Source organism: Homalodisca vitripennis, chromosome 5 (assembly GCF_021130785.1).
Source record: "Homalodisca vitripennis isolate AUS2020 chromosome 5, UT_GWSS_2.1, whole genome shotgun sequence".
Lineage (NCBI taxonomy): Eukaryota > Metazoa > Arthropoda > Insecta > Hemiptera > Cicadellidae > Homalodisca > Homalodisca vitripennis.
The window spans coordinates 162,653,594-162,681,424 of NC_060211.1; the positions used below are offsets into that span (position 1 = coordinate 162,653,594).

General features: G+C 34.1%; 1 protein-coding gene across 3 annotated transcripts in view; it reads right to left on the minus strand.

The window, feature by feature from the left end:
- Positions 1-27,831, minus strand: part of LOC124363079 (long-chain-fatty-acid--CoA ligase 1) — a 117,839-nt gene that overhangs the window by 66,760 nt on the left and 23,248 nt on the right. The window contains exons 1-2 of one of the 3 annotated variants that reach the window (XM_046818174.1): positions 11,315-11,504; positions 5,229-5,243 (exon numbers count right to left, since the gene is read on the minus strand). The exons of 1 other annotated variant lie outside the window; for it this stretch is intronic. In XM_046818174.1, coding sequence (XP_046674130.1) covers positions 5,229-5,243; positions 11,315-11,407 — 108 coding nt within the window. In that variant the 5' untranslated portion in view covers positions 11,408-11,504. Of the gene's footprint in view, positions 1-5,228; positions 5,244-11,314; positions 11,505-27,831 lie in introns of those variants that run through there. One more of the 3 variants, XM_046818175.1, reaches the window with a different exon arrangement.

Below are 27,831 nucleotides of genomic sequence, written 5' to 3' on the forward strand. Positions count from 1 at the left end.
CATGATACATTCAAACTTTTGTTCATTAACTTCATTGTTAATATCAGTGTTTAAAAATATAATTAACATAATAGCCCACACTCAAAATCACTATAAAATGGTTTGTATTTCTACAGTTAGGTTACATGTGTTATTATTTCACATGTTTAGATTTATTATGGGTGTGCTGAGTTTTTTTACTAATTGATTTATTTTGCTATTTTCTCGTTGCCATCATGGTTACCCATAAGACCAATGTAAAATAATTCGTTAACGATCACCCAACTCCCATGAAGTGACTTGTACCAACGTGTTCCTCATATATAAATGAAGATTCATGCAAAAAATTTTCAAGTGTATACAGGCCAGTTTGTTTTTCGAGAATATCGTACGGACAGACAGAAAAATTAGATTTTTTCCAGCCCGAGTGGATAGGCTTCGCTAAATCTCAGCCAACTAAAACATTGCGAAATTCAGTAAGCAATGTTTATATTTAACCGAAATAAAGTTTTTACGTTTAAATATCCACAACTGCTTGATTTTGGAAATGGTACGTTACTTCTTTTCGTAAGCAGCTAGTGTGAAAATCAAGCCCAAACCAACATTTTAATTTTGATCGATATAAAAGTTTACACCATCCCTAGCTTCATGCGATTTTTAGATAGTATCCTTTCATTCAAAACCTTGGTGTTTTACACCTCTTAATCTGTCTTCCATAATTAAATTTGTATTTTATCTTCTTAATAGTATGTCGTCTGTCACGTTTACGTTTAGTAAGTTGCTAGCAGTGTAAAGATAAACAAGTATAATATGTATATTAAACTCTAAATCATGAGTTGTTTGAGACTCAGTGGAGCGAGTTGGGCAATAAATAAAATTTAATTATTGTGGGGGAATAATAATGTGTCAATTACAACTTGCCTGTCTAAGCGATTTTCAATGTAGACTAAGCTTGAAGTTCTCAAATTAGAAGCATTTCGTGTACTTTAATTCATGCTTCAGTGTGTAGCAAGTAATTGCACGGTAAAAGATACGTCTTGAAATACCTTTGAAATATCACAGAACAAAATTGTTAATAGATTAGATTATAACGGTAAAAGAACCGCAAAAATTAGAGGTCTATAAGACTTAAGTGACAAAATCTCATTATTTGCAATGGAACTGCTTAACTAAAAGTAAATCGATCTGTACTTTGGTATGGTTATTTACAAAATGTAGAAATTTAAAAACGAAGACTTCTTGTGTTACAACCTGCCCAGGTAGGGGGTATTATAAACAAACAAGAGTGAGAATACCCAGAAATGTACACAAGTTGAAGTTTTCAACTCGTAACTGTCAAGATACTGAGAAGGTTCTATTGACGGTGTAAACAAGGGTAAAGTTACCGATTTGACTTGGACACATTTTCGTAGATCAGATAACCTTATATAGGTTACCACTGACTCCAATATAAAACTTCATTTACCTTTTGAATTTACCTTCAATGTACCTTTTGATGTATTTATAACAGGAGAATATTCAAAGGAAAATATAACTCATTTAAGGACCTGACGAATTCTTCTTAAATCGTGTAGTTGTACATCCGTCTGTCGATAAAGTCTATATAGAAAGGTGTCATAGACGTTACATGCGTTCCTCTTGGTTCAAGAGCATCCTATATATTCTGGGGTCAAAGGTCAAAGTGCGGTCAGTCCGTCTGTCCATATGTGCGTTTTATATTGATAGAGAGAGGTTGTACAACAGTACAGGTCCATTTTGGTGCAAGAATTGTAGGGTCAAATGGTAAATGTGATTAACCACATATACCACCCCCGTTCCCGTTCCTCGTTAAGGTCCTTTCATACTCTGTTGGAGCAGTTTATTTTATATTTACCCAAACATACATTAAATTTGAAAAAGATTAGTAAAAATTAGTCTTTGAGTACTCAATTTGGCAATACCTATGTATTAAACTAAGCACCCACCACGTGATGTATTTTGAGTTTACCTACGTGTTACTTACTTAAATATTTACACAGAGAAATGACTTGTACCTGTTGAAAATGATCATACTGAAATATTATAGAGCAATGTTCGGGAACAACATTATAGGTAATGAACAATCCTCGATGTCAAATCAATAACCCGAGCATTATTAACACTGGTCTGATGTATATTATTCAGAACTCGTACGTCAGTTTAATATAGAGCAGCCTTGCACTCTTACTCCCTCCATTACAATACCACGTAATGGAATTGGTTTATTGATAAAATTTTTTTTACGTGGAACTCATATAAACAACCAGTTGACAACTGCTGAATTATTTAAAGAATAGTTGAGACATAAATGGAAAATGCTAGAGCACTACAAATTAACATAGAGAAAACCTCTTTACTACTAGTCAACAACCAACCAATTAATTAAAATTTTTCTGAAAATCCTCTTAATAATTTGTTTGAATTTGGAATCTAAGATATCACTGAATAACATGTGGGGGGGGGGGAGAGGGAACTGCAGGTGCTCGTGAGTGTGGGGGGAGGGGTGCGTGTGTGAAAGCATACTACCTGGACCTTCACCTACAATCCATAATTGCTAATACTATAAAGTGCAATTCTTAATAAATTGCTCAATTTATTTTCCAACCGATCCTAACATAAGCAGCAAGCTACATAACATAATAAGCTACCACAAGTTGTATCTGGTTTTGGGTCATTTTTATGCATTTATATGTTGCAACATTAAAACGGCAAGTATTTTGTAACTTTCATTGTGGAGGATATTGTATTTGGTATGACAGATTAAAGACTACTGTCGTAAGCCATCTGCAAAGAGACATTGTTTTAAAACATTCCATTGTTATCGATCAATTTGTATTAAAACAAATAATTATCAAAAGTGCAATGTCAATTTTCGCAATCAAATTGTAAACAAAGAAGTTATGTACAAGTATACTCAACTGTAGGCTGTCGGAATCGATGGTCTGAGCATAGAGTAAAAAGTAAAGTAAAGTAAAGATGTCTCATTTTACCAGGCGAAGTTAGGGCTAAGAAGCCCTCTCTAACACTTAACCTGGGGACCAACGGTTTAAAGGTGACTTCCGAACCACCACCAATGGCCGGGCAGGCGGGCTGCTTGCAAGGACAGGATCGCTCAGCGGTCACCCATCCAAGCAACAGACACGCTCTTGACGTTGCTTGATCCGGTTATCTTGCGATAACCGTTGAACCCGCTACACAGCGCCATTGGCAAAGACGATTTTCAAGAGTAGTGTATTATTAAAGAACTACTAAATACTATGTTACTCTATGGTCTTTGTCTGACTGCCCGTGTATTGCCTGTATCCTTGGCATTTTCAATCACTGACTTCAACCAGACAACTCCGGTTCGGCGCTCACGTTAAATTACTCAATTGTTTGTGATCATTACATGATCACATTAACATTGATCTTACACCGTAACACTACTACATAGGACCATTCATGACATACATACTGTATAGGTTAGTACAATATCGTTCTTAAACCATGGTCTTAGGAACAATGGGTTTAACCCCATAAGAACAGTGTTTCGAACCTCAGTCACTTTACAAGTCCTTATTTTTGATAGTACAATTATGGAAGATGTCTCATATTAAAGATTTGATTAAAAAGCAACAAAAATCTTTTTAGTTTCCTTGTTAAGTGTGTAGGTTTTGAGGATCCAAATGATAAATTACAAATATTTTGAGATTTAAAAAATCAAATTACAAATATTTATAAATCTAAAGAAGAGTGAATCTGAGAGCCTGTTGTGGTAGGAGACAGTGAGTTTTGTCCCATAAAAATAATTTCAACCTCCAAATAACTTTACATTTTCAAGATCTTTTCTGAATTACAAACTTAAATATCTCAAAAAGCGTTTGGATGCGTATTAATTAGGCTACATCTTTAAAATGAGATTGTCTCTATAATTCTACAACAGTAATCAGGAGTGTAAAAGTGATAGATTTTTAACATTTCCGGGGCTACAATCAAGCGAAAGTACAGCGAAAAAGAAAACGAATCCATTTTTGTAGAACGGGACAGCCACGGAACTGTAATTATAGACAAATATATGGTACTTTACCTTGTCAACGGTCCAAAATTCACTTTTCTAGACTCTCACTACACTTTTCGGGGGTATAAAAACGCGGAAGTCAATTAATAATATATAAAAAAAACACGTAAAACCACATAAAAAAAACATACAATTTAATAAATAAACATATATACAGACAAAAATATTTTACGAAACACATACAAGTAAATGGTTAGGTCTACTGCCCACCCACAACCGCGATACAAACCGTGTTGGTCGGCAGAACAGACAGTGAGGGCTGAATGAAGGTTGTCACACATTTCCCTTACTTCCTGGTTTTCTTATCTACTGGAGTCTTATCAGTTGTAAAAAAATACTCTTGTAACCGAGGATCGTGTTAAATATATAAAGAGAATTGTAGAGCTTTTTGTTAAATATTACGCAATTTGGGTCATCGTTTTGAAAATACAATAAATCATGAGCACGATAAATCAATAAAAAGATTTCATACTCTTCCAGGGTATCAAGTTTCCGACCCTTAATTCATACGTGAAAACCCTTCAGACTATTTCGATGTCATTCATGTCATGGTTACTTTCAAAAACGTGTTACGCGAACAATGGGTTTTGTTTATTTGCTCGTGCTCCTCGATTCTAGTTTTAAACACAACCAGTTTGTTCGATGTAAAATGCTGTTTTATTCAACATAAAAGTCTGATTCATAGTATAAATATCTAATTTTATACTATGATCCATGTCTGGTCTGTCAAAATAGTACAATTTTAATGACTAAAACTAACTACAATCCACAGATTGCATGGGGATATTAAAGCAATAGGTTTGTAAAGTTAGTAATTACTTCTTTCAATAGAAGATGTTATAATGGAATTGCTATAAGGTACAGTTTATAGGTTAGTTTTAAACAAAGCTAAAAATCAATTAATAGTAAGAATATGGAATACAAAATTTCAGTCATAAAATAAACACAGATTATCTGTTAGTATAAGGTACAAGCGTCTGAAACCAATACCAAAAATGTTTCAGCAATTTGCCGTTTTTTACGATAAATTTAATAGCGTTATTTATTGCGCGTATCTGAGCGCCTTTTGCAAATAATAATTAAATAAATACAAAAAAATAATAAGGTACAACTCTGGCAAACAAGAGTGCCATTACGTGATTTGAAAACTTGAATTTTGAATCTTGCTTTATACCTGAATTACAGCTACCTGAAATAAATAAGAGAACATTAGTAAAGATAGAAGAGGAAACAAGTAAAATAGAATTTAAGCATTTATTGACGACACATAAAGCAAAGCACGTGTAGTAAAACACTGTAATAATTATAATATTTTTACAAATACAATTATCCTAGAATAGGAACGAGGAAACGTATTTCGTTGTATAGTACCTTAGTGGAAACTCCAGTAAATTTTAAGGCATCAAAATTTCCTCTCAGTTGATAAAAATATTTAACTTTATGTTATTTGCAAGGTAAGCAAATAGTTCTTCTTTATATCCTAGTTGTTGATGTTAATAAGACAGAATGCAAAAGTTTAGTTAAGTGTGAAATAAGTAGTAGTGTAAGTAAGTAAGTGTTGAAAACGCTACTCTAAAATGTACATTTTATTTTTGTTATTTACAATGAAAAATTCGTATAAGATTTAGTTACAACCTAGAAATATTTTAATTACTTTCAATTTAAAGTATATAGAGGTTGTTTCAGGTCACTTGTCTTAAACGTCTAGCGCTCAAAGGGCTAACTGCAGATGTTTGTTTAGTTTAAAATGATTCCTCTCTAAATCAATAGCAAAGAATTTGTTTAAAATAATTTAAACTCTGTAAAAATACTAGGTGTGCCAAAAACATAGGGTCCCTCAAAACTTTCAAATTTAAAAACTCGTTATGTTGTACATAACCTTAAAATATTTTGGATAAAAATGAATTATTTTCATTAGTTTCAAAATGGCGGTCTAAAATGTTTAGGAACAGTGTATTTTTGTTTTTGTTGCCTCTCACGTGAAACACTAAAACTGTTTCTATGCTTCATGATACGAGCTTCCAAATAACCGTGCATGGCCATATTAAAAAAAATGTTCTATCACTGAAAAATGTAGGTTTCGAAAATATGAAAATGTCCATAAATCAAACATTTCAAATGGTGAGGGGCCTCTTAGCACATCAAATTAATGCCAAGAACAAATTTCGCAGTCAAGTTCTTTCTAACTCTAACCAATACAAAACTACGGTAAATAAACTTTATTTATGGTTACGGAGTCGAAATTTACACTATCTCTTTTACAATAAGTTGGGTAATTAAGAGGCTGGGAAATAAAATTAATTAAATATAAAAAACTGCGTTCACTGTTAATAAATATACCTTTAGCCATGCACTCGTGTATTTTTATCGTGGTATATCCGTTTAAACTTTAACTCGATCCGCTAGACAATCGATACGGGTGGTCTGAAACATCCTGCATACGTCGTCTCGTACTCTTAACTTTGAATACTACATCTGTAAAGGAAATCGTGTCCAATATTTAAAACATATATGTTTTATGTATATATATATATATATATATATATATACACGTTTATATATATATGTTTATATATAAAAGTGAGGCCTCTGTGGTGTAATGGTAGCACATTCACCCGGCAAGTGAGAGATCCAGGTTCGAGTCCCGGCGGAGTAAGCATTTTTTGTGATTCAGTGTTTATTGAAATTAAATAAAATTACGCTATTGCCCCCTATATACATTTAATAAACGTATATATACAGGGTGGAAAAAAAGTATGGAAACGCTTTCACTAATTTTGTATGGCTTCACTAATACAAATTAAATTTTGTACATCACCACTTGTATTAAGAACCTAGTTTTTGAGACCAGTGGGGACATTTTATCTTTTCAGGGGGACGGCCCGTGAGGAGTCGGACGAAAATCTTAAATGTAAGCATAGGCCGAGTTTGGTATCAAATTAAAGGTCTAGTAAAGAGAAACTCATTACCGCAAACCGCACTTAAAAAGGTTGACCCTATCCAGAGTACGGGCCGTTTGAATTTCATAAGTAACGTTTGATTAATTATTATTTCTCCGCAATTTCACAGTCTCAAGTAAACTGTTCTGACTGAAAATGACACTTTATGGAACACAATTATCCAAAAGAATTAAATTAAAAATTATCTATGTATTACAAAAAATAACCATACCTTTTAAATGAGGTGCTCAAACTGCTCTCCGAACACTTGTTGGCAATGAGCTATTCTATTATAAAAACCTACTGCAGTCACATTTTGAAGCATCTCTGGTGTAATTCTTCTTGCTTCTTCTAATAAACGATTGTCAGCTCCTCAATGTTGGCTGGTTTAGTTTTATACACATTATCTTTTAAGAAGCCCCACAAAAAGAAATCTAGTGGATTAAGATCCGGTGACCTAGCCGGCCACTCAACGGTACCCCTGCGACCAATCCAACGGTTAGAAAACACTTCATCTAACAGATTGCGCACCCGCAAATAGTAATTGGGCGGTGCTCCATCTTGCTGAAACCATACTGCATTAAAATTTGTCCCAAGAAGAGCACGCACTGCTGGCAAAATGTTATTTGTCAACATATTGAAATAAATTTCGCCTGTTAGATTTCCATCTATCACAAACGGTCCTACAATGTTATTGTTTATTATTCCAGCCCACATATTCACTTTCTGAGGCCTTTGTGTGTGGCCTTCTATCATCCAGTGTGGTTTATGGTCGGCCCAGTAACGGCAATTATGCCTATTTTAACTTGTCCATTAACAAAGAATGTATCTTCATCTGAAAACAATATCGAACTTAAAAATGTTTGAATTTCGTCACACTTTCTCATCATTATTTCGCAAAATTCAGTCCTTCGATCAAAATCATCCTCTGCAAGTTCTTGGGTTAGGGTTACTTTAAAAGGGTGATACTTGTTTTTGTGTAAAACATTCAACACTGAGGTATCGCTCATATCAAGATCTTCTGCAGCCACTCTGGCCGAGGTGCTGGGATTTTCAACAAATGTTTGGAGTACATCCAAAGATTTTTGTTCATTTGTTGCCGATTTAGGCCTGCCACTTCTTTGACTGTTCTAGTTTCTTCAAATCTTTTTACTGTCTTAAACACTGTTGACTTACTAATTGGGGGTCTATCAAGAAAAGTGTCATTAAACAAATGCGCTGTTTCTTCATAGGGACGAACTAGATATCCATACCCACGCATCATAAGCAGCGTGATTCTATCAAACTCACTAAGTGACATTGCTTTTAAAACTAGTAGAATAAAATGTAAACACTTAAGTAAAAAAATGTATAACTATCGCAGTACCTTCTAGTGAAGACTTTCAACTTTATCTTACGTGGACGAAATTATAACATAGACTAAAAACCAAGCTGATATTAAAAATACAAAACTGTGGAGTTTTGCTGTGACAGTACTGTTTGTATTGCCTAAACCAGTTTATGTTTGCCTGAGATAAAAGGGCTGGAGGGACTGGACCTTGACCTCATGTTGATAAGGAGTTACGGTGGTATTATTGAATACTCTCAGTTTCTTGAAGACAAGACAGGAAAACCCCTATTTACTGTTATCCAACAAATGTAGAGGTAAAAAAAATAATTTTTTGTAGGAAATTGTTTTTCAAATTTACATAACCGACATAAAACATACTACTGAAAGTAAATTAGTTACTTCACAAGACAAAATTACTAAATTTCTTTGTCATGAAATTCATACGGCCCGTACTCTGGATAGGGTCAACCTTTTTAAGTGCGGTTTGCGGTAATGAGTTTCTCTTTACTAGACCTTTAATTTGATACCAAACTCGGCCTATGCTTACATTTAAGATTTTCGTCCGACTCCTCACGGGCCGTCCCCCTGAAAAGATAAAATGTCCCCACTGGTCTCAAAAACTAGGTTCTTAATACAAGTGGTGATGTACAAAATTTAATTTGTATTAGTGAAGCCATACAAAATTAGTGAAAGCGTTTCCATACTTTTTTTCCACCCTGTATATATATATATATATAAATGTTTCTTAAATGGGTTTGTGGTTCTGTTCTGTCTTAAAAATATCAAAACCAACATATAAAGTAATGGCGTTTTGCACTAAAATTATATGGACATTTGGCTTGATGAAACAACAATGACAAAACATCATTTATTTTCTACGTCGGTAAGGATGGCATGGCATAATCCCTACTACATTAGCTTTATTGGAAATTTATAGCGATGTTACAATAACGACAGCCATCCTAGCGGAGACACTAACAACCGTGGGTTTGGCATAAAAGTTGTTTACAACTGGCTTGGAAGTTTGTCAAAGACCGACTGTCTCTCGCCGCTGCCCGACAGGCGGCCGAACTATGAATTCCGTCGTTTGGTTACTTTAACTCGTCGTGACGGTAAACAGAAATATTTGTTCCACATCAACAAGTGGGGACTGTATTTCTTTTGTCAGTAAATGTCTGTGTTCGAGTGTGGGTAATTATTAGCTATGTCAACAAAATCTAGTGGACATAACAGGTTTAATTTTTTTTGTTAGTAATCAGGCACGTTTACACCAAAGTTGATAAAAGATTGTAGAGGACTAAAAGTCTTTTCACAACAAAAGCAACAAGTGGAAAGATTAAAAAAAAAAAAAAATAAATGTTTCTCTTCTCAAATATAGACCAGCAATTGGAAAACTTGTTTTCCAAACAATTGGCGGGAAAAGGTTTAGGCAGTAGTGTCAAGGATGTCGGACGAAGAAGACGAAATTACTGCCGCGTTCATTGGTTTTGGTCCTGGTCCATTCGTTCTCATTACAGCCTTCCATCTTGACACAAGTACACACGATATCACCAAAAACACCTGCAGCTGAAGTACACGCGTACACTGACAGTCGTGGGGGGGGGGGGGGTGCTAGCCCCGACGTCAGGGGGAAGTTTCTCCACTAGTTTTCAAGTTGCTTGCGCAAAGCGCGCAGCAACAAATCTTCCACTTTTAGTTGTCAACTTTCTTTGATCTTTACCGAAACTCCGCAGGATACAAAATTTAGTGGAAGATTTGTCTCTCCACTAATTGGAAGACAGAAAAATGGCTGTATTTTGTAGAAAAAGCAACAAATTGCCGCAACTTGTGGAAAACTTTGGTGTAAACGCAGCTTTAGATTTACTTTCTTATATTCGAGTTGAAATAAATGCCTAATTCCAAGTTTCATCATTTTAAAATTAGTCTGATTTACTTTGACGTTCTAATTTTAATGACATATACTAAACATATGTTTTATATGTATTTTTAGAATTGTGCGAGTCTTATCAGTTTTAAAACACTATCGCAAAATGTATTTAAAATTACAAATTTATCAGATGGAAAAAGTATTAGAACAAAAAATTACACTGCTGTAAAATTAACTGTTCAAGACGGATTTTAGGATTTTATGGTTACTACTTTATAAATGTAATCAAGAGAAAGGAAATCCCAAAATATTTTGACTTGATTTTCGGAAATCTATGGTCATTATAACGTAGTACATAAGTGTTATTTAAATAGCTCTTGACGTTATTTGGTAAAAAAAAACCCACATATTTAATAGTGCATAAAGCAAGTTTTTTAGTTTTAATTTTAGCTATCCCAAATAAAATAAGTGTAGAAAGCAATACATCTTGTATTTTAATTACCGAATATTTAAGTCAATAAGTACAATAAACCTAGCCAGTAAAGAAAATTGAACTTGAAAAATAGTTTAATGCATTTAAAAAACTAACTGTGACAATCTTCTGAGATAAACACAAAATAATGCTAACATTACATTCTATTTATTTGTATTGTGAATAGTTTAAAAGCAATTTGTAATTAATATTAATTAGCCCATTACTTATAAAAACTTTTAACAGAAAAAAACAATTTAACATCTAGTACACAGCACTATACAATTTAATTTACATTATGACACTATCTTGAGTTTTTAGTAACTGATCATAATAACACTAAAGAATTTACGAAAATATTCAAACATTACTTACGAAACCAAATAAACTTTCATATTATTTGAATTTACTGGATACAGATCATTATATTTAATTAGTGTTCACTTGTTAATTAACAGTTTTAGAGTAATATAAGAAAAAATAGCCATACAGAGTATAAAGAGATGTACAGTTTACTAATATTTCATCTGTGTATCCAAGTTCTTAGACTTTATTGATATATATACACACATACGTTTACTTTGAAAGTTTACTTGTGAAAATCATAGGGTCTAAGCGTGAACCTTGAGATATTCCACAGAACTGAACTTACTTTTAATACATCCGACTGTGAAGAAAGGTCCAATGGGATCTTTAAGGGCTCGTGAGGACAGCATTTGGCACAGCATTGACAACACGGCGACATGGCGACTGGGGGCCACCCCTGCTGACACTCGCCGACACTACACTGCACCGCGGACACTCCCGGCGGCGCACACAGAGTCACTGAGCGCTAGAAGTATTTCGGTCGCGAGCTGACCGCTCTTGGCGCGTCGACCACAACATTGTACCTTATTATATATTCATCAATGGCCTTTGCTTGGACAGAAGCCAATCGAAACAGCTCATTTTGTTATCCTGTCCCCTTTGTCTGAGAGGTTAAGTGGCATTCAGGGCCATCTGGATTGGACTTGAGCTCTAGAAGAGGGAATTCAAAATATGCAGTCTCCAAGAACTCTTGGACTTATTGTTGAATATGAATAACCTTCATAAATTTTGAACTACTCGTGTACTAAAGTACGTAAGTAAGGAACTAAGCTATGATAGTTCTAGATATTTAAAGTCCAATTCTGATGCAACCGAGATCAACATTACATAGTTACTTATTGAACTCACAACGTTACCAGCGCAAATGAGCTTTTATCAATATTGCGGATTGAAATTCTGGAGATAGGACCTAGGTTTACTTAGACGTTTTGGTGGAGTAATCTAATGCCATTTAGACTGGCTATGTTAACGAATAAGGCCATAGATAAACGTCTGGTGAATCCTTTGAGAGGTTGAAAATTTTTTGTTATTGTGTCTGATCAGAAAAAGTCTTAAAATGTGTACATGTTCATTGGCGCCTCAGTGGCAAGTTGAGTGGCACGTTTGAACATATCATTTAAGTTGGGAGTAAATCTTTCCAAAACAGAATTAAACTACAATTATTAGTTAAACAGTTTAGTAGAAATTTGTACATACAACTTCAGACTGCCATTATTTATAACATAACATATTTTTTAATATAAAAATGTATAGCAATTACATCATAAAACATTGTACATTCAGGTAAGTGCTTTAAACCGTGAACATAAAGATTCTACTGAAATATTGATCGGATGATGTGACAATCTTTATGAGATATACAAGAAACAGAATGTCAGTGACAATGGCTTTTTATATCCTTATTTTTTGCTTAAATAAAAAGTTCTTACAAGCTGCCACATTCCCTCAACCAGTAGAATGAAATATTGGCCTTTTCTGTCTGTGAATTGTTATATTACATTTCGTATAATTCTAATTATGAATTAGTTTATACCAGCGATCACATTTGGATTCCTGGAAACATAATGTAGTTACATATGAAAAACATCAGGATGTTATTCTCGTTAAACGAATATAGTAAAACTACAAAAATTTGTGTTACTAAATTCGATCACAATTTTAACTGTAGGAACATATATCGCTTAGACACAGGAAACGCAATCATAATCCTAATAAAATTGTAAATGCGAAAGTGCCTTTGTTTGGTTGCTGACATTTACGCGTAAACTATTCAACTGATTATAATGAAATTATACATGGACAATCTCACGATCTCCGGTATTGAAATAAGCCTAGTACCTATTTCGAAAACCCCTCCGGGCTATACCCCATTGGTCTCTAAAGACGTAGCAAAAACCCCATCTTGTTCACAGAAGTTCTAACATATTAGTTGAAAGAGCCTTTTTTTAAATCTCATTTAAGCCTTAGCGTCAGCTGTGCCGGCTTCGAAGTGCACTGGTTTTTGTTAATATTACATTTTTGGACCTCCCCGGGATTCGAACCCGTGATCTCTCGGTTAGAAAGCCGAGACTATAACCACTAGTCTACGGAGGAGGAGGACTGAAAGAGCCTGTTAAATGTAATCAAATGTTCTGTGTAAACATTGTTTTATGTCAGCACAATCATATGTGATGAAAGTTTATCAGTATTTTAAATTTGTTTACATAGTATGTACTAAGAAAGCATTGATAGTACAATATTCCTTATTTTGATCTTTTCTGTGACTACTGTTGAGCACTGAGTAACATCATATCCCGATAAGAAAATTAAATATTATAGAAACAAAAATATTTAACTGTACATTTTAGCGAATGTTAAGTATTAGTCTATATATAAAAGACAAAAGTTACTATCTAACTTTAACTATAATTTCAGACTGTTATAAAACCCATCTTAATTGATTTTTAATAATGTAGGAATTTTAGATCTGTGTATGTATATGCCTTTACTTAATCGGGAAACATAGCAAAATCCACTTTGAAACAAAAATACCAATACCGATTAAAATACAAAGTCTATAAATATACACTTTTTGACATACTTTCTTGATCGTGGCAACAAGGCAAACTGAAGATTGGCATCGGAAATACAGGGTGTCCAGCAACCATTCGAACAAACTTTGCCACATTGTTCAGCAGGCATTTTCTTTAAGATTTTAAAAACCAGGATTCACAATTGATTAAGAACTTTTTTTAAAATTTACCTTAAAACAAATTTAAAAAATAAATATTAAATTTCAGGTTATAATATTGTTCACTATTTTAATAAAGAACCTTAAAAGTTTATTCGTAAAAATCCATTACATTGTTGTATCTCGTACTTGCAATGCATGGATTTAACCTGTTTTTACGTTTGGTGCTGTAACTCAGTTATTTGTTATTCAATCTTTTTGAAACAAAAATTGTTGAATTGGTAATAAAATATGCTAAAAAAAAGTTATCCTGGTAAATTTATTGTCAAAGTAGCCGTTTCAAAGCTAATACAATTTGAAAACTTTGAACGGCCGCCATTTTGAAATGCAATGAGATATTTGTTTTATTTTTTTCACTGAAAAGGACCAACACTAGGTTAACATAACTGTTAATTTTCAATTCTGTACCTTAAGTGGTTTTTTGAGTAGTAATTTTTTCCCCAAAAAACACATATAGACAGACAGACGCTAAACGAAGCGAAATAGGGCACCTGTTATATTGCATTATTTGTTAGTTTTGGCCTGCTGAACAATGTGGCAAAGTTTGTTCGAATGGTTGCTGGACACCCTGTATAATTGTGTGAGAAGTTGCGGGTATACGATAGTAACAAATGTTCGTGTGGCTCATTTAGAATAATAAGATTTTACAGGCTATTCAATACTTTCTTAGTCCATTTCTTACAAAACCTTTTGAGTTAACAACAAATTGTTTGCTCTTTTTTTAAGGCAGGCGTTGGAATGCCTCTTAGTTTCAACTTTCAATTTGATAAATTCTTATTACAATGAAGGAAAATGAATTGCTACAGAAAAAAAAATTGTTTTATATTTTTAATTTCAAAACCTGCCACTGCATAATAGGTACATCGACCCCATTATTATACATATTGTCTCAGGATCCCCAAGCATTATCTAGCAAATTGGTTATTTCTTATTTTATATATAATCTGATCTCGAATTCACACTCATGCTATATACCGGAGTTTCCAAACTCATGTGGTGTTTAAGTGATAGTTGTAGAAAATATTCATATTGAAAATTTAGAATATCTCTAAAACAATGCGAGATACAAAAGCATGTTTATAAGTTTATAAAATGTATAAGCATTCCAAAACAGTTTCCCCTGGGTTCATCAATCCCCTGGGTTGTAATAAATAGATATAATAAAAAGTTTAAATGACCGCTATAATTTAATGAATGGTCTTACCAATCTGGCTAACGAACTTAGTCGAGGGTTTAATAGACAAATTCCCAACTTATATTTGGTTCAGCATTCCCAAAGCCAGTTCTTGGTGACATGACAGTTCTTAGGGATTTAAATGTAATCAATATCTCAAAAACCGTTAGAGATACCAAAGAATTGTTCATTACCAAACCTGTAGTTAATCTTATAATCATTCCAGATTACTTTTTTAGTCTCACAAATAAAGGAGTTGTGAATTATTTCAAATTTGTCCGGCCGTTTGGCAGCCATATTGAAACGAAATGGAGCAGCGAGCTGGCCAACGAATGAAGTTGAGAAACATTTATAAGATAAATTCTTGTAGCCTACCAATACCAATTTCAAACTTTTTTGGACATTTTTGGGACAGTTATCGTTTCTACAAGCCGAATTATATGATATATATATATATATATATAAACACATATTATCATATTATATAAACACACACACACACACACACACACACACACACACACACACACACACACACACACACACACACACACACACACACACACACACACACACACACACACACACACACACACACACACACACACACACACACACACACACACACACACACACACACACACACACACACACACACACACACACACACACACACACACACACACACACACACACACACACACACACACACACACACACACACCCACACACACACACACACACACACACACACACACACACACACACACACACACACACACACACACACACACACACACACACACACACACACACACACACACACACACACACACACACACACACACACACACACACACACACACACACACACACACACACACACACACACACACACACACACACACACACACACACACACACACACACACACACACACACACACACACACACACACACACACACACACACACACACACACACACACACACACACACACACACACCACACACACACACACACACACACACACACACACACACACACACACACACACACACACACACACACACACACACACACACACACACACACACACACACACACACACACACACACACACACACACACACACACACACACACACACACACACACACACACCACACACACACACACACACACACACACACACACACACACACACACACACACACACACACACACACACACACACACACACACACACACACACACACACACACACACACACACACACACACACACACACACACACACACACACACACACACCACACACACACACACACACACACACACACACACACACACACACACACACACACACACACACACACACACACACACACACACACACACACACACACACACACACACACACACACACACACACACACACACACACACACACACACACACACACACACACACACACACACACACACACACACACACACACACACACACACACACACACACACACACACACACACACACACACACACACACACACACACACACACACACACACACACACACACACACACACACACACACACACACACACACACACACACACACACACACACACACACACACACACACACACACACACACACACACACACACACACACACACACACACACACACACACACACACACACACACACACACCACACACACACACACACACACACACACACACACACACACACACACACACACACACACACACACACACACACGTTATGCATCCACCGAACAAGACACTCAGAGCGGGGTTGGTCCCCGATCAAAATGTCATATATTTTATACATTGATCGGGATTGATTTTAGCGCTCTGAGGGTCTTGTTCGGTGGCTGAATAAATCTTTCGTAAGTGCTACAATGAAATCCAGTGCAATAAAATGTACAAAATCTAACAAAAAATGAGAAAAAGTAACGATATTCCTTTATTTTCCCGATATTTAGTTGGTAGATACACATTGTGTGAACAATTATGTCGGTCTAAAAGAAGAGGAAAACTACTAGTAGTTATAATCTTTGACGTATATGTCACCTGGCATTAAATTTGCCGTCGGGTGTAAAGAGGCATTAATTCCAGAGCATTATTGCAGCTTCAACTTCTTTGGCTTTACCAGGTGAGGATTTTTCAGTATTCTACATTATATAAAGAGTTTGTATTAATAAAGTTTTAAATACAGAGCGTTACTAAAACTTTTGAACCGAGTCCCCAGAAAATCGAATACTATTCGTAACATATTTATGCGTTTATTACGTTCGTATTCAACAGAGCACAATATTTTCATATTTAATTTCTTATAATAGGTTCGTCTTAGAATCTTGGAGAAAAATTTACAAGTAATTACAGTATTGTCAAATCGTCAATTAATACATTTTATTTTTACTATTTCTGACATGATTTCAGAAATTTATAAATAACTTCTGAGTGTAACGAATGCATTTTTATGTAGAATTACATATATTCATAATCGGATAGAAATATTAATCTGTGTTCATTTCAAAGGCATCCGCAAGCGCCAAAGTTTTGACATTACAATAAAACAATGCTTCTTAAATCTTTGCAGTTTACCATTGTATGCCGCAAATAAAATGAATAAGACTCAAGGAGATCCTTGTGGCAGTCCATAACACCTAAAATTGTTACAAATTTGTTTATACTTTACTCGAATAAAACAGTAGTTAAAATATACTAAATGCCATTCCCCGTTATGATATGTATGTTGCAACTAAGTGTTGACACTGCAGCGACAAATCACACTGTTACAAACATATTGTACAACAAGAAACTGTTTGTATATATCACCACTGTAATTAATCCCTTTTCATTATAATATTCATTGTAATAAGTTTCCATGACTTTTCTGAGGGTAAATGACAAAATTATAAATCTAATAGTTGTTACTGGGATGGATTATTTTTCACGTTTAAAAGTTGGGACAATTATTTATCCTTTTCATAATGCAGTACGTAAGTTGGCTTTCCTCAGCAGATAATAATAATAATAAAAAAACAATTTTTCTACTGCCTTCTTAAAAAACGTGTAGAAAAAATATGCTATTTATCCTTCTATCTCCTGGAGTTTTTTTTTTTAACGGAAACATAACATTACAAAGTTCGTTTGTAACATACGATATTTAGAGACTGAGGTGTTCAGATGTTGAGCATATATGCATGTTTATTGGCATATATTTAGGAATAAAATTCTTCATCGCAATAATATAAAAAATGTAAGTTCCTATACATATATGTCTGTTAAAATTTTCAATTTTTCTTGTAACTGCTTGTCGCTATGATTTGTTTTAGTATTCTTGTGGTTTTAAATTTTTGGCGTTTCTGTTTGACATGCACATAGGAATAGCCTACTGTAAACAGAACATTAAATACGTTGTTGCCCCAGAAAAATAACTTTTTAAAATTAATTCCTTTAAAACGTCTTCATATGATTATGATTTATTGCACGATGTGACGACACAAATTCAACTGACAAAACACAGTATATATATTTAATTTCAATAAACATTGGATTTTAATTAGCATCTAAATCCTATTGTGCTCTCTCTCTCTCCCTCCCTCCCTCCCTCCCCCTCTCCCTCTTACTCTCCCTCTCCCTCCCCCTCCCCCTTTATTTCCAGAAGTTAACACGATTGCACGATTACTTATTTAAAATTTAAATAATACAAACAGTTGCTCGTAAATTGTATGCTTCTATGCTTGCCCAACAACAACTCTGAAGGGATAGTAGCCAAAGCGGGTTTTTAGTACCCGCATTTGGTTAGGAAAATATAAATATTTAATATATTTTGTGCCTTGGAATGGGTTGACTCCTAATTACCCATATCACCAAATTCATTCCACAAAATTCATTCACTATCCGATATACATTACATTTTATATGAATAGTTTTGTGGTTTTGATTGAAGCAAATACAGTAATAGGTTCCACTCGAACTCAGCTCCTTTACTAAGAGAGAATTAACCAAATATGGTTATAAGGATTTTGAGAAACGGCAGATGGGTATTTTCCTCCACATTCGGTTTAAATTAAATTACTAACCACTCTGGCATACCACAGACAACAAATTTCGTGATTCGCGCATTTTTACAAATTAAGTAGAGCCTACCGATTAGTAAAAAACAGTAATTGGTTCACTTTAATTTTATTTTAATTTGAATTTTTAATTGGGATGGTTGAATGATTCACATACCAGAGTGCTTGACCTTTTACTCTGGGCTGGTTTTCTTTTTTACTAACATTTTAATGCATGACATGTTTTTGCAAGTGAATTGTACGTACCTCTAGAATTAATTGAATGTAGGGATCGGAAATTGTCTTAGGCTGTAAAATTCTGGTTAAGGTGGTTCATTTTGATTTAGAATAAGACTTTTAAATGGAAATATTTCTAGAACCCTGATACTCCCTTTGTATTTTCTTAGAATTTGGTGTCATGGCACTTTATCCTATTTTAATTTGATTTTTAATTGAGATGATCAATACTTAGTTTTAGCCACTGAGAGAGAGTTCTTAGATCCACCCCAACTATTCACAGTATCGCTGAGTTAATCTTTGAGAGAATATATCCATTATTATTACTAAAGCATCTGACGTGTACCAGTACAATTAGCATCTAAATCCTATTGTGCCCTAAGCAAGAAGCTATGTACTGTCGACTCCTGTTGACATATTGGGTCTGAGTCACTGCAAGCTGAAGTGATCAAGTGATCTGGCAAGTGATCGCGAGTAGGCCAAGTGATGGGCATTTTGGCCGATATCCATCACTCCGAGCGCGTGGTCTTCTAGACGACGTGCCTCTGGTCCAGATACATCTACACTAAAAGGTCAGTTGCACAATAACATTCTACTCTCTTCACTGATAAGCAGAGCTCACTTTCAAAATCATTTCTTGCATCTACACTAAAAGGTCAGTTGCACAATGACATTCTCCTCTCTTCACTGATAAGCAGAGCTCACTTTCAAAATCATTTCTTGCATCTAAACTAAAAAGTTAGTTGCACAATAACATTCTACTCTCTTCACTGATAAGCAGAGCTCACTTTCAAAATCATTTCTTGCGTCTACACTAAAAGGTCAGTTGCACAATAACGTTCTACTCTCTTCACTGATAAGCAGAGCTCACTTTCAAAATCATTTCTTGCGTCTACACTAAAAGGTCAGTTGCACAATAACGTTCTACTCTCTTCACTGATAAGCAGAGCTCACTTTCAAAATAATTTCTTGCATCTACACTAAAAGGTCAGTTGCACAATAACATTCTCCTCTCTTCACTGATAAGCAGAGAAAAACCATTTCTTGCATTGAAATGTTGGTAAAAAAGAAAACCACCTAGAATAAGATCATGCACTGTGGTATGTGAATCATTCAATCATCTCAATTAAAAAGTCAAATTAAAATAAAGGTTTGTATAATATCTTCTAATAATTAGAGACAAAACAAATCTAGTTTCTCAACAGAAATGTATCGGTAGTCTACAACTGGATTCATGGTTTCTATACAACTATAAAGGTTTCAAAAATGAATTCGTATTGATTTAGAAAAGTCTTTTAACTGGAAAAACTTTTAGAACCCTGATAAAAATTTTTCATTTTCAACAGAATTTGGTTTCACATCACTTTAATCTCAGCATTTAATGTTGATTTATCTTAACGTCTATGTTCGCCAAACAACTATTAAAAATAGAATTATATTGTAGCAATACCAAGAAGAATCGTAGCTATGGTATGAAGGGTTGATTTTATTGACTATTGAGTTTAGCTTCCTTTTATTGCAGCGGCTGGTATCTGACGCTGTCTCAGACTTGACTCTTGGAATCTGGAGTCATGTTTGTCGGAAGAGATCCAAAGAAAGTCGATGACAAAAAGCTCAAAAGGAAACATTTACATCGTTTCGACATCGGAGACACCTATAAATAGGTGAAGGGGTAGTCTCATTGTCTCATCAGGTACACAATGGAGTGAACTACGATGTGATAGACACGATCTCTAAACACGGTGGAGTAACCGATGGAGTAACCGAGTTTTCTACACATAACGTAGCTATGGTAGGAAGGGTTGATTCAATTAAATTTTGAGTTTAGCTCCAGTTGAGTATAGCTCCAGTTCAATTGTGTACATGATGAGACTATCACTTCACCTATGTATAGGTGTCTCTGATATCGAAAAGGTGCTAAGGTACGTTTTGAGTGTCTTTCGTCGCCGACTTTCTTTGGAGCTCTTCAGACGAGCACAACTGCAGATTACAGGAGTCTTGAGACAGTGTCAGATACCAGACGCTGCAATAAAAGGAAGGTGAACTGGAGCTGAACTCAAAATTCAAGAAGAATCGGTTGCCTTTGAATCGTTAAAACGATGTTCTACAAATCAAATACTTCTAAATTTTGTCGAGTGCATCAGGCCTTGCGTGAAATTCATTTGGATGTGATTAGGAGTATCTCGTGGTTGAATAGATCTGTATTGATCTGACTTCAAGGCTATTCCCAGACCTGACTACTCATGGGAAGAGAATTTCGGGATAATGTCCACCTTCAACTAGGATTCTTCATAGAACATACAGTTTGGTTCTCTCTACACTCTTGAGGATTTTTCCTTCTTGAGGTTCCTACGTGGAGTGGTATGAAAGTCATTAAGGTAGCTAAGTTAGGTTGAACCAATATTTGAGGTAACCAACCTCTATATTCAATATTGACAAAAACAACATCGACTTTGGCGTGCACCATTACTTGAGGGATGTAAGATCTCAAAGAACGTGGTCCGTAAATTCATATAGATTCTCCGTGGTTTCTATATGAATTTTACTTCTGCAGAATAAAATAACAGCCATAACTGCGAGACCTTTGCGTTGTGTATGATTACTTAGTCCATTTAACCCACGTTTCTAAAGGGTTAAGTAGGTTCGTTTCCCTCCCATTTTATCAATATTCTTTTTTCGTTTATGTAAATTTAAATAGTCCTTCCGGCCCTGACGGAAGAAATCGGTAGATTTTGTAATAACTAAAATATTATTAATTTATTCTCATAAGATTTTCATGTTAATCAATATTTCGAGATACACACTATTTTAAACCAATTTTAATAAGTGTTATATGCATTCTACACACTTTTGTTTTGTTTTTCTTTATGTTTCTAAATAGCAGAGGTATGAATTTTTAAGTTTGAAAGACCGCCATATGAAACGAAATAATGGCGTAAAAAGCTAAACAACAAGATTTTTGTTCTCTTAGGACAAGAAGCTTATAAATTGCACTCAGTCTTATAAAAACCTAAGCGCTGCTTACGGAGTGACAGGATATTCTGGATGGGTGAGGTTTAGGGGGTAGGGGTGTAATGTATCCATGAGGAAAAATTAGGGCACTAATCTCAAAGTCATGTCTTATCGGGAGAAGGGGAATTCAGCTCTGAAACAGCCCCTCAAGTCAAAGCGGGCAGGGGACCAACAAGATTAGTGAAGGTATTGAGTAGATTAATTATTGTACCAATTTTAAACTTTTTTGGCTATTGGTGATCAAGAAATGTTCAGTAAGTGCTACTATGAGAACAATTTTGCAATAGGCTGATTGTATATTAAAACTTCTGTCTAAAACGTCATCACTGTTTTACTGGATGAATAATCGTAGACTTTTAATTGTCGTACTATTAATAAACAATTAATTATCGTACATACTCGTACACCTGAGTCTCTTCAAAAAAGTTGTGATCTCTAAGAACCAAATTAAAATTCTGTAGCTCAGTGATGCACTAATTTCGTGCTATGAAGCTTTTATTTTCGACCGGACGTGCAAAATAACATTTTTTCAGTTGATTTATCCATAAAGCCATTTCTGAATGAGCACAAATTATTAACGTCAGCGGTAACGTCACGCGAGGGTGAACAGTTTTTAATCTTAGTATAGACAAATGTAAAAAAAAATAGATCCGAACGTCATACATGTGTCGTTTTATGATTTATTGATTAAATTATCTCATAATGGACTCCGAATCGTACGCACATGGAACAGTTTTTAATCGTAGTATAGACAACTGTAAAAAAAATAGATCCGAACGTCATAAATATGTCGATTTATGATTTATTGATTGAATTATCTCATAATGGACTCCGAATCGTACGCACATGGAACAGTTTTTAATCGTAGTATAGACAACTGTAAAAAAAAAAATAGATCCGAACGTCATAAATATGTCGATTTATGATTTATTGATTGAATTATCTCATAATGGACGCCGAATCGTACGCACATGGAACAGTTTTTAATCGTAGTATAGACAACTGTAAAAAAAAAAAAATAGATCCAAACGTCATAAATATGTCGATTTATGATTTATTGATTGAATTATCTCATAATGGACTCCGAATCGTACGCACATGGAACAGTTTTTAATCGTAGTATAGACAACTGTAAAAAAAAATAGATCCGAACGTCATAAATATGTCGATTTATGATTTATTGATTGAATTATCTCATAATGGACTCCGAATCGTACGCACATGGAACAGTTTTTAATCGTAGTATAGACAACTGTAAAAAAAATAGATCCGAACGTCATAAATATGTCGATTTAAGATTTATTGATTGAATTATCTCATAATGGACGCCGAATCGTACGCACATGGAACAGTTTTTAATCGTAGTATAGACAACTGTAAAAAAAAATAGATCCGAACGTCATAAATATGTCGATTTATGATTTATTGATTGAATTATCTCATAATGGACGCCGAATCGTACGCACATGGAACAGTTTTTTAATCGTAGTATAGACAACTGTAAAAAAAAATAGATCCGAACGTCATAAATATGTCGATTTATGATTTATTGATTGAATTATCTCATAATGGACGCCGAATCGTACGCACATGGAACAGTTTTTAATCGTAGTATAGACAACTGTAAAAAAAAAAAAAAAAAATAGATCCGAACGTCATAAATATGTCGATTTATGATTTATTGATTGAATTATCTCATAATGGACGCCGAATCGTACGCACATGGAACAGTTTTTAATCGTAGTATAGACAACTGTAAAAAAAAAATAGATCCGAACGTCATAAATATGTCGATTTATGATTTATTGATTGAATTATCTCATAATGGACGCCGAATCGTACGCACATGGAACAGTTTTTAATCGTAGTATAGACAACCGTTAAAAAAAAATAGATCCGAACGTCATAAATATGTCGATTTATGATTTATTGATTGAATTATCTCATAATGGACGCCGAATCGTACGCACATGGAACAGTTTTTAATCGTAGTATAGACAACTGTAAAAAAAAATAGATCCGAACGTCATAAATATGTCGATTTATGATTTATTGATTGAATTATCTCATAATGGACGCCGAATCGTACGCACATGGAACAGTTTTTAATCGTAGTACAGACAACTGTAAAAAAAAATAGATCCGAACGTCATAAATATGTCGATTTATGATTTATTGATTGAATTATCTCATAATGGACGCCGAATCGTACGCACATGGAACAGTTTTTAATCGTAGTATAGACAACTGTAAAAAAAATAGATCCGAACGTCATAAATATGTCGATTTATGATTTATTGATTGAATTATCTCATAATGGACTCCGAATCGTACGCACATGGAACAGTTTTTAATCGTAGTATAGACAACTGTAAAAAAATAGATCCGAACGTCATAAATATGTCGATTTATGATTTATTGATTGAATTATCTCATAATGGACGCCGACTCGTACGCACATGGTTGCTTCAGCAGTTCTATTTTAGTTGTACTTGGAGGTTCTTTTGGCGGTTGTTTTGATTAGCACCAAATACTTGACGACGCGCTGTGTACGGGGGCGGTGTTGGGCCATTGTCGCGTAATAATGTTTGTTGTTTTACAGCTCGTCGGTAAGAATGCACCTGGGTGCCAACCTCGCATACCCAGGTGTATTGCCAGTAGTACTAACTGTAATAGTGCCTATCCAATTTTACGATGTTTAAGAGTGGAAGATTTAATTTCGCCCGCAACCTTGTGCCAGAGATAGCGATGATTTTAGTGTCTTGCTGTCTGTCAGGTGTTGTAAATGTCCTTTGACTGATTTGGTTGGATTTAGGTTCTTTGATTTCGTAAGGATTATTGAAATGTGAAACTGATAGTTAAATAGTAGCAATGGATGATTTTAAGAACAAAAATATTTCGGGCTTCGTTACGTGTTTCAAACAGAACACTAATCTTAGAAAGATTGTGTTCTTTTTTGTAACATATAACGAAGCCAATGTGCGAGATCCTTTTATCCTTTTATAAGTAACAAAGCTAAAAGAACAAGCGAAAACATTGTTTAACAGTTTTTTTAGGTAGATTGTTATGGGATTAAAAATAATGTTTAGAAACTTTACGATTTCTTAAGCAACAAATTTAGTTTATAACTTAAAATGTATCTTTTATACATACACTAAGGGACCGTTAAAAATATTAATGTATTATACAAAATTTTTGTTATTAAAATGTCAAAGTTTTAAATATTACAAATATAACCATTAAATTTTAAAATATAAATAAGAGAAAACGCAAAATATGAATACAACAAGACTGTAGAGTATTTGAAAAGCAATGTTCCATAACGGTGAACTTATAATTGAAACTCAAATATATTTGGGAAGGTCCACTTTTTACATTACCATATTTTTTGTTTGTATACGAAATTGATCATACAAATTTATTTTTCATTGAATAAACCACTACGTAATAAATATGTGGACATTTTTTGAACACCAGTTATAACACATATTCCGAAATATGAAGTAATCTAAACAAAGATGAGCCTCAGCACATATGTAATATTAGTTCAGTACAAGCAGGACCTATAATAAGCCAATATTTATGCTAAAGCAGAAGAATGCCAAAAATTGCAAGAAAAAAGAATACATGTTGGATTCCTTCAATTAAAAAACTCTGAAGATAAACTGATACAAATATCTAATTTTGATAGTCATATTTATTTTGAATGTATCGAAAAAACATGTGAAAATAAACAATAGTTGTAGGGCGTATTCATAAAAAATATGTGTAAACTACCGGTGTCTGAATCTCGAATCTGAATCATATAATTGGGTATTATGGGTATTAATAATATAACGGGTCTGTTATGTTTTGTTTATTTAAAGTACTTGTTTATGAATATATGATAATTATTATAATTTTTCTCTTAATCCGTATTATTGAAACAGTTTTATAATTGCCAATAACCAAATGATAAAACTGATCAAAACAATGGGCTTTTTTAGGTTTAGATTAAACGTTTCTATTCACCTTTATGCTTTATAAAGACAAGTTTTTTTAGTACATGAAATTATTCCGCATCGCTCAGTTATATAAAAAATGTTACTTTGTAAAAGTATTTTCGCTTCCAGAACATGGGCGTCTTTTTTATAATTATTTAAACAGATGTGGGCATTTATTTTTAATCCAGACAACGCCTTAACTTCAGTTTTTTATAATATTATTCTATCCTTCATTCTGATCAGTATAAGTTCTACTAAATTATTATTTTTATACGTTTGTAACGTTTTAATCCTCTTACGTGATTTTTTTTCAAAAAAAAAGGGTGTACAGTCAGTAGTTAAAGGAAAATATCTAAAAATTCCTGAGTAAAATATGTAGTAACTTACAAGATACATCAGATATGAATTGTAATGCATGTTTATGTGTAGCCTAGGAGTACATATCTGAACACCATCAACTAGCCTTTAAAGTAAAATGAGGAATTCAGGAATAAGTACGGATTTTTAGGTTTAAAATATGTTACTTATATTGTGTACTCTGGTTCACTTTGCTTATAAAAACCTTTTCAATTTGGCCGTTGAGGATATAAATTAATTAAGACCCGGTTGCCAGAAATCAGCATTAATTATTACTAAATAAAAACAATATTACACTTCAAAGACTGTAATTCTCTTAATTTTGGTCACAGAATTATGGCAGATGTATCATTTTATAGACATTTCTATTCGCATCCAAATGAATTTTAGTCTGTCCTGTAAGGCTTATATTATTTGAATATTGAAAACATGAAATAAAATTAGTTAGAGATTTGTAATTACAAAATAAAGATATAAAAACTAAAATTAGTACTCGGTCAGTATTAAAAATGTTTTTGAAATTAGACAATTACTATAAATTTAAGATTACAAATAACGGCATAATATCTTTTCATATTTAGTATTGTTTTTATAGGCATAAAATCAAAATGGTCCTTAGTACAGACAGCTAGTCCTGAATGTAAGGCATGAAAAGGTAGTCTTAAAATTAACTTCTTTGTTTGAAGTTTAATTAGTAATATAATTAGTATTTTGTTTAGTTTATAATTAAGTACATGTTTTAGAGTGAGTGAAGTTGACACACGACATGGTGGTTGTGATTCCTGACTTAAGCGTGTAACAACGCTCTGGTACGATTTGTTTATTTTAGTCTAGTCTTTAATTATGTGTTACGTTAGTTATTTACCTGAAGAAGAGATCAGGTTGCAGATCTCGAAACGTAGTGTTACTGATTTCTTTGCTTCACTGAACGATGGCTGAAATTATCTTTTGCTGATTGCTATCAGATACTTGGTCTAAGGGAGTGTTTGATCGTATATGGGGATACCTTAAACACGCTTTTACTTTCGCATAGTTTAAAAAGAATTCCTCGCTGTTCTGGAAGAGAGTACAGCTGAGTAAATACGTGGTTGATGTCAATAAACAGAGTAACAGCTGTCGCTGTTGTTGTTGGCTCACTACACTACGGCCAGACGAGAAGGGTGGTCACGTGACCGTCAGTTGACCAATCACATGGCAAATCACGTGGCTATGTTTAGC